Below are 15,968 nucleotides of genomic sequence, written 5' to 3' on the forward strand. Positions count from 1 at the left end.
AAAATATCTCTGACTGAGCTTGCTCACCCAGCTCCCTTTCTATCCAAGGATCACTTGGGCTTAATTATAGAGTTCAGGCGTTCACTGGGTTTTTGATTAATTTTCTTTTCAGCTTGAAAAGTGTGTGAGTGTGGTGGGTCTTTGTGTGTGTGCGTGTTTACATCGTTCTCTGCAACTCCGCTGGGAGCCGACTCTGGCGATGCTAATTGTGCCCTCAGTTATAACTCCGACATTCAGCCAAGGGGGCGGCAGGCCATTGTTCATGGCCTCCTCCCCTGGGCTGCGCCTGCCGAGCCGCGGGGTGGCTGGTGGTGGGGCCTCACTGCGGGACGCACGATTTCCTCCAAGTCTTTGCACTTGTGTTTAAGGGACTCTAGGACCAGGGGAACAGATTTCCTACCCTGCTAATTACGAGTCCTGTGCTGAGAGCTGCCAGCGACGGCAGCCCTCCCACACCCAGCCCCTGGCAGGCATTTCCTGGGCCAGCCTCCCCGGGAGAAGAAGGTTCTCTGCATGAGAGAACGGGGTTGGCTCTCCTGTTGTGCGCAAGGGCCGGGCAAAGAGGTTAGGGCTACATGGTGCTCCTTTCTTCTCTCTGTGGGATTTGGAGCTCAGAGGCCTAGTGTGGACCCTGGCCCTGACCTTTTCTGCTTATGTGTCTAGGGTCTGCCAATTAACCTCTCTGGCCTCAGTTGCTCTCTGTAACAAGGTCACAGTGATGATGACATGGCGTCACACATCCTGTGAGCCTGCCTGGGAAGGGGACCTGCCTGTGGCGGCCTGTGCACAAGAGTCTGTAAGTCGTGGTCTTGACAGGATTGCTGCTTAGAGCCTGCCTGTGACCTCGAGCGTCTCTCCTGGCACCAGGAGACAGGGAGTCTGGAAAGGCCCACAGAATGGCTGCCAACCTTCCCAGGTGCCATGGGTACCGCAGTGACCTGGGGGCGTGAATGCAGGCTGCAAAGGGCCCGGCTCAGGGCCCCCCTCATAATGGCCGCCACGGGAACTTCTCTTTTCCGACTCCACAGTCACGAGTGTTCACTGCTGTTCTTTAAAGGCTGGGTCCAGGGGTCTGGAGTTCCAGCCTGTGCGTAGATAGTCCTGGGACGGTGACAAGGCTTCTCATGGAGCCAGGGAGAGCTGTGAGCCGACTAAGGCGACTGCTGTGTGACCAGGCTGCTCCTGGCCTCAGACCGATGTGGGATGTGACCTTAATAGATGGCACTGCACAGAGACTCAAAGAGATCCTTCAAGGTCACAGTCTCAGAGGTCTCCAAGGTGACCTCCTCTAAGAACCTAGGGTCTGACGACCTCTTCTCTCACACACAGGAACTCAAAACTCGTGCCTCCAAGACACCACGCAGTGCACGTAGAATCCAGACCCCCCTGAGACCACCACCTGACCCTGAGGCCACCGAATGGCCCTGGTAGCCGATGGCACCTGGCGCAGACCCAGGTACTCTGGCCCGTGGGAGGGAGGGCGACCCCACAGCGGTTTCCAGGCTGATTCTCGCTCGTGAGAGTCTTTCATCGGGTAATACCCTGACATCCACAGATCCTCATAAAATAAAGATGACTTCCAAATAATTGGCTCCAGGGCGACCGAGTGTGCTGCCAGGCTGACCCCAGAGACTCAACTAGAGTCCGGGAGGTGTCACCGAGAGTGACCACGATGCATATCTGCAGAACGCCTTAAACTGTGATAAGCTCTTCTCCATATATTTTTCTTGTTTATTTTTCTATTACATAATTTCCCAGAAACTGCTGGGAGACTCCGAAAAGTGATTTTATTTTTTTTTAAATGAAGGCACTGTCTATGCTGCCCTGGCTGTATAAATACACACATGCCTTTGGAAAAACCACATTATGTGTAACTCTAATTGCATAAGTCATATCTTACTTTAATGGGCTGGGGAAATTTGAAAACTGAAACCTTGCAGAGGATTTTGCAATTAACCTGTGGCCACACTGATGGATTTTTAAATATCAGGTTTTTTAAAGTGGGGAGGTTCTGGTTGGACTATAGGATCAGAATCCGCTCCCCAGAATCCCACCAAGGTGGCATCTAATTCAGTCCAAGAGAGCGGTTGCTGTTTCTGACACTGTGTGCAAACAAACAGCTTTATCTCAAGCATGGGAAGGGACAGAGGAATCCCAGGGTGATGACTGAACCACTTCTACACGAGTGTCTCCAGGTCTCTGTGAGTCACCCCTGTGTGTTACCGTGCTGTATAGAAACCTGCCATCAATAGCTGATCTGCAAAAGAGTAGTGAAGATCAGGGTGTGAGGTTAATGCTCCATAGTGTGTAGGGGGCCTGTCAACACTCTCAAGTGTCCAAGAACTGTATCCTGTGACTCAGACCTGAACGAATTAGGCTAAATTGCATTTTTAATAAATCTAATAAACACGTGCTCCTGTCACCCTGCGTCCCCACGCTCTGCCGCTCTGGTAGAAGGCAGACCTTTGGCAGCAGCTGTGGGACTGTGACTGCTCTGGACTTGAGAGCGCTCACCTCTGGAATCAGGCTTGCCGCGCCACCCACTAAACACACAGTGACCCTGTGGCATTTTATCACCAGTTTGCGTGGGAGTTTGAAACAGTCCCCTCCCACAACCACAGTTTCCATTATTGAGAATAAAGGCAGAAGCTCTTTTGGTGGGGGGGTGGCTGAGGTTGGAAGAGCTAGAAACATTCTCATGTAAAGTGTGGACACTGTTTAAAAAGTCTCAGAGGGCCCCGATGGAAGGACACCGGGAAGCACTTTTCCACAAACGCTCCAAGTGGGCCGCCTCTGTGAAGCTGAACTCAGTGAATGTTTGTGGAAAACAGTGTTGTCACTGTGTGTGCGGGAGGGGGGGGGTGTCACGGTGCACGGAAGCAGGCGCTTCCGGCAAAGCGGTCACATGCTGTACCCACGGCTGTGCATGTGCGTGTGTGTGCTGACGAGTGTGCATTCATGTGTGCATTGTATGTCTTCAAATCATTCAGAGGCTAAAGAAAACCACACACCTGAAAACACCGTTCTTGCCTGTTGAAATGTTGAAACCCTCCATGGCTTCATGGCTTATCAATCTGTTTTGTAAAGTTAGGGCTGGTGATGGGAGAAGAATAAGCAGCTGTAAACAAAATCAGTTTGGGCTCCACCGAAAACACGCAGGGCCCAAACACAGGGCTGCGGCAGGCGGGACAGCACGTCCATTCTGCGGGGAGGAGGCCGGGCTCCGCCGCCTTGGAGAGGGGAAGCGGCATCTCCACGGCTTAGTGGGCCAGCACCCTGGACAGTTCCCGGGAGCTCCCCCTTCTGGTGCGGAGCGCCTGGATTCCTGGCTGGCCAGCGTCCCCTTCATTCCAGTGCCTGTCCCAAGCCGAGGTCAATGGACAAAGCACATCCTCTCCCCCACCCGCTCCTCTGCCACCTCTCACACCTGCTTCCCCAGCCCCTCCATCGACACGGGGCCGTGCCTCACCACACTGGTGCGGCTGTTTGCACTCCATTCAGCTGGTGGGGAAGCAGCCCTGGCCACCACAGGCACTGCTTAGTTCCACTGCCGTCCCCTGCGTCTCGCAGGGCAGAAATGGGCAACAGTCAAACGGAGAACCCTCCTGGTCCGCGCCGAACCATGGCTGCGTGGAGACAGTCACGGCAAGTCTGTCAACCAGCGACTTACTCCTAAGAGGAAGGGCGTTTCCTAGGGACCCTGCCGCCGAGGGGCGCGGGCTCTGCGCGACGGCTGCGGGGGCTGGCCGGCCGGCTGAGAGGTCTGCTTTGGCTCAGAGACCAGTGTGGCTCCTGCCACCCTGGTAACCTCGCAGAGTGCCTCGCGGTGTGTGCTCCACAGTCAGGCCGTCTGCTCTACTTGGGAGGGATCACGACCAGGGGTGGGCCCCGCTTGGGCCTCCACATGAGGACCTGGGCGTCGTTGGCGTTGGGCTTCACTAGTGCGTTGGGGGGGATGGGCTCCATCCGGCTCAGGATCCGGGGCTGCTCCTGCTGAGTCCTGCCCACCAGCCGCGCCCGCTGCCCCAAGAGCTGAAGAGGGTCCACCTCAATGTCCACCCGCATCCTCCACTTGATGGTCTGCAGAATGATCTTCTCCTTGGTGGTGGCGTTCATGGCCACCAGCCAGGTGGTGAAGCTTTGGTCCCTCTTGATTCTCGTGAGCAGGGGCACATTGCTGTCACTCACTGGCACCGCCCACGTCACACTGGGGTAGAAGTTGTCATTCATGCTGACGGAGAACCTGGAGATCTTGTTGGTGGGGCCGACCAGGGTCACGGTTTCCGTGGTGTTCCCGTACCAGGGGTAGCTCACCCCATCTGAGTCGCTGATGGCCTTGACTCTCCCTTCCCTCAGGTCGGGCAGCTCCCAGCTGGACCTGGCAAGGCAGAAGAGGTGCACAAGAGAGAGGCCGTGTGAGTCTTTCAGCTGCTGAGAGGCGCCCACCACTTACAGACCCAGACAGCTCGGCATGGTGGCCGCCCAGAGGGGGATCGGGCCAGGAAGTTCTGCACTGTTTCAGGATCAAGTGGGAACGCAACAAAACAGAGATAAAAAGCAATGCCCACACAAGTTAAATGAGAGCACAGATGACCAACGGAAAGCTCAGAGCTCAAGAGACAGGCGTCCACCACCAGGAGGCACCAGGCAGTGGGGATGATGGCGGTCAGCGGCTCCGGGGATCCCCTGCAGGACAGGTTTCCCAGGGTCTGAGGGTGGGGAGAGCTGTTTGGTGGACGAGGTGGAGGCTGAATTTGATGCACTTGGAGGAAGGCTCGGGGAAGGAGGGCAAGGAGCCAAAGTTTAATGTCATAGCTGTTAGGGGGTCACACTAGGGGGCCTCTCTTCAACCCAGAGGGTGGTTCACACTATTGCCACCTGCAATCCAGCACTTGGCAAATGCAGCCCTGGGAAAGGACGACTCAAGGAGACAGCAGTACCTGGAGGCCACCTGGCCTGTGAAGCCGCACAGCTGCTGGCGCCCAGTCTGACGCCCTGCTCTCCCGGGCTTTGAGTTCAGCCTGGCGGGCTTGCTGTGCAGGCTCACAGCCCACCATTCTAGACACCCCCCGACCTGGTACAGAAGGACGGCAAGGACCACGTTTCCCCCACCATGGGCCGCTGCTCGTAATCGAGATGAGAATGATAAACAGCCATGACTGGCACCTGTGCGGCACCAGCTCTATCCCAACCACCCTGCTAGGTCCTTTGGCTCAGTTAACGTTCAAAATGTTCCAGGGCACACCCGACGCTCCTCTCCACTTTCCCAGGGAGAGCTGACGGCTGGATGTCACGGTGCGTACCCAGGGTAGAGGTGGAGCTGGGCACCGTGGGGCCCCGAGCTCGGCACCACCCCATGATGCTGGCCCCACTGCCCTACAGGGCAGTGGCGGAAGGCCAGGTGGAGGGGCTCGGGACGTCCTGTGAGCGAGTGGCCCCAGCTTTGAGGAGTGCACTGGACCTGAGGGGGCACTCTTTGATCTCTATCCCCAGATCCAGGGACGACACTGGGTCGTGACCTGGTAACTGCCAAGGACTTCATCATTACAGAGGACACCAGACTGTCCCACCCCTCAACTGGGGACGGGCTCGTTTGACACAAATTCCTCCTCCCTGGGACGTGACAGAGGATCCTGCAGGGCCTTCTCCAAATGGTCTGGAGTGGCCGTCAAGGGGACACCGACAGGCCAGCAGCCCTGGCCCTCGCGCTCTGGCTCCCGCAGCAGAGCCACCTGAGGCGGGCAGGGCTGGACCTGGGAGGTGGCGAGCCCCAGGGCACAGGCCTTCCCCTGGTCTTCATGCCCTCGTGGTCAGCAGGAACTACCACAGGACCTGAAGCAGAACCAGCGCAAGCTCAGGTGTGGCCATGCCAGGGCACCTTCCAGAGAATTCCAAAGCCATTTCCTGCGGCACAGAGAGAGAACCATGGAGTGACGGTGATGCGGTCACACAGGTCAGAGGCTGGCTCTGATAATGGTTTTCAGAGAAGTCCCTGAAACGTCCCCAGGATGGTAGCATATTGGAGTCACTTGACCAAGTGACGGGCCAGCCGTGCGCAAGGCACCTGAGACGGCCTGTGGCCCACAGTGAGCTCGTCTCTCCTGCCCTGAACCACGGGCGCTTCCTGGTCTCTGCTGCACCATCTTCCCGGCCAGAAGAGTGGGGTCACCCTGGGCTCTTCCCCTCCCTCTGCTGGACAGCCATGGCCACCGAATCACTGCATCCCGGGAACTGTACCCATAAACAACGCCTGGATTTCTCTCCTCCTCTCCATCCAACTGGGCTGCCTGTGTTCCATCCACGCCCTCAGCTCCGCTTACCTGCGCCGCTGTGCTGTCCACAGCCCGTCTCCACATGGATCCCCGTCCTCTAGACTCACCTCTTCGGCTACACAGGTGTTCCCCCTAGGAATCCGGTCAGGCCTTTTCTCCAGTAAAACCCCTGCGAGATCCCCTGCCTGGCCAGCCCTGGTGTCACCGAGCAGGACAGCTGAGGTCCTCCCATCTGGCCTCCCTGCCATTTCCCACCCTGCCCTGGCTCATGCCACGTCTTCTGCCTGCCCCCACGTTCTCCTGCTCCAGTGTCCCTGTGGCTAAATATGTGTCCGTGGAGGGTCGCCACGGGGCTCTACCCCTCCAGAAAGCCTTCTTCTGCCTGTGCCCATGAGTAAGTCCACACCTACAGGTGACAGCTTTTAACGACTGGTTCATGTGTCTGTCCTGCCACTGGATCATGGTCTCCTTGAGACCGTGGTGTCTAGCACGTTGCTGGGACATAGTAAAGCCTAGTGGACCTTTACTGAAGGGACATCTTATGTGAACCAGCTTGGCACCCAGAGCTTCGTCACCTGTACCTGACGCGGTGTTCATCCTAGTTCTGGGCTCTTCCTGGAGTGTGTGTTTACAAGGCTGCTCCCGATGGAACAAGGGTGCGGTCTCCCTGTCCCTGAATTCCACACCCCGCCCCGGGTCTACCCCCCACGGCACTCAGGGCGCCAGGTCCTGCCCCTGTGGGAGGGGAGGACGGTGGTGTGGTCTCCTGGGACCAGGACACGGACCAGGCTCACGGTGCCTGCAACCACTTGCTCCTCTCTCTCTCTCTCTCTCTCTCTCTCTCTCTCTCTCTCTCTCTCTCTCTCGGTGTCCTCTGCCCCGCTGCTGTCTCAGGGCTGTCTTTGCTCCTCTCCTCCTGTGGCCTCACACTTCCGGGGTGACCTCCTCTGGACTGGTGGTCTCCTACACTGGGACAAATGTCCGACTTTGGCCGGGATTGCTCCCTTGGCCTCCAGACCCCCATTCCCAACTGCCTGCTGACGAAAACCCTGGAGTCCCTCCCGGCCACTCTCGTGTCCCTCACACCACCCGCCGGCAAGCCCTCTGGACTTGAGCACCTCCATCACCACTGCCCGGGCCCAGCAAGGCCGCCTGCGGGATGGTGGCCATGGCCTCCTCAGGATCGCTTTGCCAGTCTCCAGCTCTGCTGCCCAGTATTTCCACATGGCGGCCACGTGGTCTTCACGTCTTTAAAACCAGGTCACTTCCCTGCTTAGAAAGTCACTACTCCACGTAAACCACTTAGGAAAAGTCCCAGTCCTGGAGATGGCCGTGTGACACACACACTCTGTTTCCCGTCCCCCCCGACCCCATCTCCTCTCTGGCCCACCCTGGCCTCTGTGCTGTTCACTGGACACGCCAACTCCCCCCTCAGGGCCCCTGCACTGACACATCCTTCCCTCAGGTCCCTGAAAGTCCTGCCGCTTGGCCTCCTCAGTGCTGACGAGTCCCACGTTCCCAGGGCCGCCTTCCCAGGCCCACCCCACGAGACACGGGAAGTTCCTGACTTGCCAGTGTCCGTCTCTCCCCACCCGCTGCCCAGACGCAGTCCCTCTGCAGCAGGGACGTCATAGGTCTCCAGGGCCACTGCAGCGGCCAGCAGGAGGGGCCGACACCTGCTAAGTCACACTGACTGAAGCCGGAGACTGGAGGAAGCTGCGGTTCCTGGGCAGACAGGACCGCTCTGTGCAGGGGAGCAGCCAGACGGTGCTGGCCGGGAGGTCCTGCAGACTTGGGTCTAGAGCTCAGGAAGGAGTTGGGGCTAGACAGGGACACTGGCCAGCCACCCGCTGCAGAGTGGTGGGCACCGGCTGGATGCCTGGGGGCAAAGGAGCCCCAGGAGGCTTGTTGGACGGCCAGAGACGCAGAGGAGCCTGAGAAGCAGTGAAGCGGGTGGACTGGTTTCCAGGTGAAGGGATTTCACGGAGTCGCCTCAAGGAACCAGGTGGGGTCTGTTGACCATGGACACAGCAAACAGGAGCTGGAAGGCCGTTCTGTGAGGAGCCACGAGGGAAGAGACCCTCCCGGAGGCAGTAGGGAGTAGGGCAGGAGGGGAGAGCGAGGAGGCTCAGGGCTGGTTGCGAGCGCGGGAAGTGGGCTTGGGAACCTGGTGCTGCCCCTTGCTAGTGTGACTCAGACACGCCACCTGCCCCTTGGCACCACGTTCCCTACCCATAAAACAGCATGCTAGCTGGGCGCCGTGGTGCCCGCCGTCATCCCAGCAACTCCACGGCCGAGGCAGGAGGGTCTCGAGTTCAAGGCCGGCCTCTGCAACTTAGGAGACCCCACCTCAAAATAAAAAATAAGAAGGGCTGGGGGTGGCTCAGGGGTGAAGCACTTGCGTGGCATTTGGAGCCCCTGGGTTCTGTGCCCAGCACCAGAAACAAAACCAGACAGAGCTGCTGACCCCAGGCAAGCCCCTCCCCAGCCTCAGGTTCCTTACGTCAAAACCAGACGAGAGCCAACCCCAGGCCCACACCTCAGAGCTGTCCGCAGGCCATGAGGCCTAAGACAGACGCCCTGGAGCCACCCAGAGGGCTGCTGTCAGGTGGCCTCACTGCACCCCCGGCCCCACCCCTTCTCCACACTGAGCTAAATGGCGCTTTTGTTTTAGACAACTGCCCACTGACCGGAAGCTCACAGATAAGGGACTTGCCAGGGCCTAGGGATGGGCCATTCATTACTGCGTCCCCCAGGCCTTCCCCGCCCCGCGTTTGGGAGAAAGAAGCAAACCTCAGCCTCACAGCTGGCGTGAAGCATTTCACCCAATGGCGCCCCTGGCTGAAGGCCCGAGCTCCCCCAGACCCAGCCTGTCCCAGCGCCCCCGAGGGGCAGGGCCACCTCTCCAGAGGAACCCGCTTTGCTCCTCAGGGATCCTGCAGTCACAGGGACCTGGGGCAGGGACAGGACGCGGGGAGGCGGCTTGGCAGGTGGGAAGGAGGGCGGGACGAGAGGGGGCAGCTGGCCTCGGGCCTGCAGAGCGTCCAGGGCAGGTTGAGACCTGGGGGGTCCAGCTTTCAGCCCCACGTGAGAGGGGCCCGGCTGGCCTCACTTTTAAGGGCACGCCCCCCCACACTGGGCGAGGGGTCTGTGGCTGAGGTGTGCCCCTCCTCCTAGGCCACTCAGGGTACCTGGGGTCTCAGTATTCCCGGCCCCAAGGCTCTGAACCTCCTGACCCATGCAGGCCTTTCCCCAGGGGTGGCCGGGGCTGGCTGTTTGTTGGGGGTTCGTGTGGAGCGTGGGCACAGGTGCTGGGTGTCCACAGGTGCTGGGTGTCCACAGGCACGGGGTGCCTGTCCACAGTAGGGCACAGGCTGGGGCTGGGAAGGGGCCGTGGGCCGAGGGTCAGCGGTCCCCACGTGGCCACGTCCTGGCACCCCACTTTGGGAGCCCGAGAGCCTGGCCTTCAGGGGATGGAGTGCTTGTCTCAGTCGGTGGATAAAACTCTGCTGCTTGACCTGGGCCTCGGTCTGTACAGCCCTCTCCAGGCCTTGGCTCCTTCCTCTGGAGTCTCCACTCTGACATGGGCAGAGGCGGGTGGGTGCTGCGGGCCTGGGCGATCTGGTCAGGGTCCCCCTGGTCATGGGTGTGCCGCTGGCGCCGTCTCCAAGTCACGCAAGCTCTCAGAAACGCACCGCACCCCCTCAAATGTCGGTGCACGAGGTGGAGGCGCTCTGCCTTCTGCTGTTCAGGAGGGAACTGGTGAGGGCTGCTCTGCTAGCCAGGGCCAGGGCCAGGGCCAGGGGCAGGGCCAGGGGCCACCCAGACCTGGTTCTCAGTCACACGCGAAGGCCGCCCGGCACTCCACAGCCCTGAAGCGCCAAGGAGGCCAGCGGCGGTGATGACATCAGCTGACAGGCTGCCGTGGCCCTGCCGGCTGTGAAAACAGTGACGCATTCCAGGACGACCCCTCAGCCCTGCTGGCTGGCCCACCCTGGTTCCTCCCCAGCCCAAGCCCAGCTCTCCAGGTGCATCAGCTGAAGGGTCGAGGCCGGCGCAGCAGGGGCCTGCAGACCCCGCTCCCTGCTCGTCACAGCTGAGGTGACCTCCTGGATGCAGGCACTGTGGAGTTTGTGGTCTAACCCCGTGTCCATCCTGCTCTGAGGAAGGCCAGCTGCTGCATGTAGAGGGCCGGAAAAGAGTATGCGGGAGGGACGCTGGGCTGCAGAGAACACCCCGCCTCCCAGGTGCCCCCGTTCACCAGCAGGGAGCAGGCTCCCCTTCAGGGCAGGCTCTTGCTCAGTGCCCTCCTGTGCTGCACGCCTTCCCCCACTCCTCATGGAGAGCTTGGGGACCGGCTCTGGCTGGGGAGAGGGAAGCAGGCCTGTGCCACCCCACAGTGCATGCAGCCCACGGCCCCTGGCTGACCACTGGGCCCCTTGCACACCAATCCCCAGCCTGGCCTAGTGCATGCTCCCCGCTGGCTTGCCCCGCATTACGACTGGGTTGGAGTTTCCTCGTTCCTGACAGACCCAGAGGAGCCTGTGCACACGGCCCTGCGGCCTCCCCTGGCCTCCTCTGACCGTGCTTTCCTCTCCGCCAGGCTCCCCTTGTTGCCACCTCCTGCTCCACGCAGCCCAAACTCCAGCTCCCCATGAAGACAGAATTAGAGAGGCCGTCGGTGCAGATGGGCAAATGGAGTCAGGTCGGACCAAGGAGGCCAGTTTTGGGTGAGTCGGGGAAGTTGCAGACTGTCCCCTGGGGACTGAAATGCTAATTCCCTCGAGCCCTCCCTCCACCCTTATCCAGAGCCTGCCCGGCTCCTACCTGTTGCCAAGGTGACCTGTCCCGGGAGTTGCCCCTCCCTGCAGGGAGCTCTAAGGTTGTCGATGTGTCCTGGGCCGCTCCATCCTGCCCCCCCCTCAGCCCACCCGTCTCCCACCTTTGGGCCTCCCACCCAGCATCCCTGGGCATCCCTGGGCCTGGTCTCCTGGGCAGGAGGGAGAGAGATACGGGGGAAAGGCAGGAGGACAAAGGAAGCCTAGGACACATAAAAAGGTGGTCACTCTCACTTCCTGGGACACCAGGACACCAGCTACGGCCCCCTCTCCCTCCCGGGAGGAGACCGTTCCCCCCTTTTAGACAAACCCTGCTCTATACGTGTGCCTCCTGTGCTTCTCCAATGTTCAGACCTCAACATGTGGGGAAGCAGGACTCGTCCCCGATGACCGGCGGTCTCACCAAGAGCCTCTCCCTCCATTCTCACCCTGCCCCAGGGCGGTCAGTCGTCCAGCTGGGTCTGAGAACTGCACACGGTCTTCCCACTGCCCCAGCTCTGCTCGCCCAGCCCTTCGGCCATAAATGTGGTCTATTAAGAACACTCACTGGACCCTGCTGGATGGCCCTGGAGGTCCTGTGAAGGCCACCTCGCACCATGACTGCTGCCCATGGGTTCTCCAGCCTCATGGCCACCACATCCCTCCTGGCTCTCCAGGCACCAGCATCACGAGCTCTGCTCGAGACCTCCCTCCTGGGGCCTCTGGACTCTCTGTCCCCTTCCTTTGGCTCTTTAAACACCTGACACCTTTCTCCTTAACTTGCAGCTGAGTCCCCTGTGCGTGTGTCTGCTCTGCAGGAGCCGGTCCCCATGCCCTCCCTGCACAGGCCAGGGACAGGCCTGGCCACACCTGCAGCCACACTAGCAGAGCCCAGAGCAAGTGCTGGCTCAAGCTGCTGAGATGGACGGGCCAGTGACCCGCCTGGCAGGTGCACCAGGCTCCCTGTGGGGCCAGATCCAGAGGGCAGCAGTGGGCACAGCCCTTTTGGAGTCCACAGAGAGTCACAGTGACAGCCACAGGGGCTGGTGCAGACACACGGGAACGAATATCCCTGGGTCGCTGGCTAGGTGCTGGCACCAGGCCTAGCTGAGCAGGAGGGGCTGCAGGGCCAGGCGGTGGTGCTGGGGGCACGGGGGGGGGAGACCCCCACCCCAGCCTGTGGAGCTGATCCACGGCAGGCAGAGGGAAGTGGCGTTTGCTTTGTTCTTCGTATTTTAGAATCCCGCTAGAAACTTGGCTAAAACGGCGGTTCTATGGGACAGACACACGAGATGAGGAGTGGCGATTAAGGTCACGGGTGTTTTCTCTTTTTGTCAACGTTCTCACTAAAAATGATCAATTTGTACTTATGAGAGAGAGTGACGACTTGTCCCACAGGATGGCAAAGCACTTGGGGAGAGGGTGGGCAGAGCAGGGCAGGCTGGGGGAGACCCGACTTGGGGAATGGCGTGCAAACTGGACGTGGCCACCTGCTGCCCAGGAGGCTGTGGCAGATGTCCAGCCTCTCTGGGCTTTGTTTCTCCTATGAACTCAGGCGATGATGGAACATGCCTTAAGGGTTGTTTTAAAAAATAAATAAGAAAACCTGTGAAAAGCCACCTACCCTGACCTGGCACACAGGGTGCTTTATTAGTGAGCACTGTCACCGTGACTTTGCTCTCTGGAAACCGAGCTTGGCGAGCTGGGACCTGAGCTTCTTCAAATGGATGGTCCCTTCCTTCACGTAGGAGACAAGGTGGTGGGGGCTGTGGTGCAGAGGGCCACACTGCCCTGACAGTGAGAAATGGCCCATGGGGACATGCTCCAGGTCCCCCTCACAAGGCTCCTCTGAACACCTGCTGAGTTCTCAACCATGGAGATGACACAGAGGACGTAAGATGCACACTCGCAGCACCACAAACACAGCCGAGGACCTAGGACACACGCGTTCTGCTCAGGAGCCCACGGAGGCTGCCGTGTAGAACACCTGCTCTGGCAGCCGGCCGCCCGGGCTCCTGCTCTCTGGAGGCCCCTGGACACCTGCTTCCATGGGAGCCTGTGCACAGTGGGCAGCCTCATCTCCACCCAAGAGGGCAGAACAGACCCTTCACAGTGAGGCCAGGGGACTCCACGAGACTTGTGCTGATGGTGGGGACCCCGGGACCGCAAAGGGAAGGAGATACAGGGGCTGCTCCTCCCAGAAACAACCCCACACAACTGGTGTCCCCAGGCCTCAGGGCGGCTTCCCAGGGCTGGTTTCCTTCACAGCCCCTGCCCAGCTCCTCCCGGCTGAGTCTCCTGGGGGTGGGGGGCTGCTGCAGGGCATGGCAGTGCAGGGAGCCCAACCTCCGCCACACCTTGCCTGGTGCCGGCTCCAAAGTTGGCCCCCAGAGTCTCAGACCCGAAGACTTCGAGGGAGCATGAGGGCCTGGGCCCGTGAACACATGCCCCTTCTCTGCAGTCTCCTCCTGCGGCGGCCACCACTGGGAGGAGGGCACTCACTCATTTCCTTCCATGTTAACCAAGTGGGATTCCGGGCATGGAATCTTGTGGTGGACTCCTGGGAGGACATCCCAGGGTCCTGTCTCCCCGTAGTGGTCTGCTGGGTCTGGCTGCACCCTCTGCACCTGCGGACGTGACCACTGTCTAGAGACAGGAGTAGTTTCTTAATCCTGTGGTGCCGCATGCATCTGATGGTGACGGTGAACCCTGAGAGTGGCCCTCCGGGGCCTGCGTGGCCGAGTACAGGGACACTCTGCATCCCTTGACCTCTGCACTTAATGGGGGGTGTGCGTCAGGGCCACACACTCAGGATCCCCTCAGATCTGCCCTCCAGCCTGCAGCTCTTACGATCTCTCTCCACCTGACCTGAAGCCATTAAGGGGTACAGGTCTTCAAGGTCAAGGAGATATTGACAAGGACAGATGGTCAAATGCTCTCAAGGTGCACAGGGAGCCACTAGACTTTGTCAGCTGAATGGGTGAACCAGCCAGAGCAGGTGTCCGCCCAGCGTGGAGCAGGTGTCTGGGTGGCCTGCCCTCCTCCTGCCCTCGGGTTTACTGAAGCATCAGTGACCCAGCATGGTGTCCACTGCCATCATGTTCAAACCTAGCCCCTCTGACCACAGCTGGCTGGGGATCACTGACCCTTCGATGCTGCATCGCTTCTGCCCCTGCCCACCCCATCAGCTGCCCTGCGGAAGGGCCCACGGGGCGCAGGCTGCAGGGGCATTCGTTTTAGAGGACGGGGGTTGAGGAGGGGACAAGTAGAAAGGCTGAGGGACCAGGGAGGAGGGTGACAGACCCTGGACCTGGGCCACTGAGCCAGGGTACGGCTCAGAAGGGACCTAGGTCTGAGCACCTGGGGTCAATGCCACCTGGGCTGGGGCTCCTTGACCTCAGAGGTCTGCGGAGGTCCCAGGCCTGGAGCCCAGGAAACAAAGCCAAAGTCAGAGAGACCTGCGAATCGGAGCGGAGCAGGCCGGGGCGAAGCAGGTGCTCTCCAGGTGGGGGTGCTCCAGCGGGCAGAGGGCGGAGATCTCAAGCCGGGGCCGTTGGCAAGGCCCTTACTGCAGTGGCTCTGTGCCAGGCACCCCGCTGGATGCCCCATGCCGCAGCCTGGCGGTCAGCAGATGTGGCTCCTGCTGTCTGCACAGGGAGATCACTCAGCAACGTCACAGAGCAAGTGGTGACAGGGTGGGAGGAAGCCGACCCTGGCTCTCCAGCTCTGCGCCCTCCCCTTGGTCAGGACCAGAGGCCGCTGCAGCCCTTACTGACCAGGGTCCCCAACCTGACCCCCTACTAAAGCACTGGTTCTCTTCACAGTGACATTAGAACTGAGACGTGACCCCTGGGGAGGCATGTGGCAGAGGGACAGGCTTTGCCAGTGCCACCAGCCGGCTGCTGGGAGCAGCGAGTGGCCCTGAGGTGAGAAGGTGGATGCTTCCCAGTTCTACCACAGAGCAGGGACGGAGGCAGGAGGGCCGGGTCGGTGAGCGCCGATGGCACAGGACGGGGCGGTCTGGTGGCCAGATGCTGAACTCAGAGTCTGTGGTCGCCAGTACCGTTCCACTCTGTTCCTGGCTGCCATGCTGAGCGCACGAGAGCAGGCAGCAGGTGGAAGAGTCCTGGAGGCAGCTGAGCTGGGGGCAGGAGGCTTGGGGATGCTGGCAGCACAAGCTGCCCTGGGGACAGGCCCTGGCAGCTTCTTACTAGCACACAGAGGTGACTGTCTTCAGTGAGCAGAGGTGGCCACTCGGACACACACATAGACGGGGAGAGCCACAGGCTCCAGGGTGGAGCAGAGAGGTGGCAAGGTTTCCAGGATGCCTGAAGGTGGCCACCTACACCAGGTCCTATGTGGAGGGACACAGATGCCCCTGACCTGCTCCTGTGTGTGCGTATGCCACACCTGAATGGCCGTGGTGCATGAAGGAGGAGAGTGCCCGCGGGGCCAGAGGACGTTCTGGGCAGTGGGCAGGCAGATGGTCCTGGTGTGCTGCTGCCTGGCTCTGGACCCTGAGGTAGGGCCCAGAAGTCCTCTGCTGGAGGGGCAGGGACAGTCTGAAGGCGCTGTGAGCCAGCTCTGCTCAGAGTCCCTTATCTCCTTCAAACACTCAGGCGCTGGCTTTTGTCCCTGTGTCCTCTGCTCTGAGGCTCTGGCGTCAGAGTGAGGGCCAGCAGGAGAGCGGTGAGCCTCAGGCCTGCAGAACTGGCTTCAGATGTTGGGGTGCACAGGAGCCCTGCGAGTCTGCCTGCAGAGGGGAGCCCTGCAGCTGTGTGAGCCCTGAGGATTCAGGAGGGATGGCACCTGAGTGGCACTGTGCTCCGCCTGGCCCAGCCCCTCCGTCTGCCCTGGGAGCACCTCTCTTCTGCAGGCC

At 60.3% G+C, this 15,968-nt stretch overlaps 1 protein-coding gene across 5 annotated transcripts in view; it reads right to left on the reverse strand.

Moving 5' to 3' along the window:
• The window catches only part of Fam78b (family with sequence similarity 78 member B), a 65,173-nt gene that overhangs the window by 6,538 nt on the left and 42,667 nt on the right, over positions 1-15,968 (reverse strand). For 3 of the 5 annotated variants that reach the window (XR_002483385.2, XR_002483384.2, XR_013426309.1), the window contains exon 2: positions 3,012-4,378. Coding sequence is in view for 1 of the 5 variants with exons in the window: in XM_005319853.3 (XP_005319910.1) it covers positions 3,856-4,378 (523 nt within the window). In the remaining 4 variants the exon portion in view is untranslated. Of the gene's footprint in view, positions 1-1,769; positions 4,379-4,940; positions 5,180-15,968 lie in introns of those variants that run through there. The other 2 variants (XR_013426310.1, XM_005319853.3) reach the window with 2 other exon arrangements.

Source organism: Ictidomys tridecemlineatus, chromosome 10, assembly GCF_052094955.1.
Source record: "Ictidomys tridecemlineatus isolate mIctTri1 chromosome 10, mIctTri1.hap1, whole genome shotgun sequence".
Classification (NCBI taxonomy): domain Eukaryota; kingdom Metazoa; phylum Chordata; class Mammalia; order Rodentia; family Sciuridae; genus Ictidomys; species Ictidomys tridecemlineatus.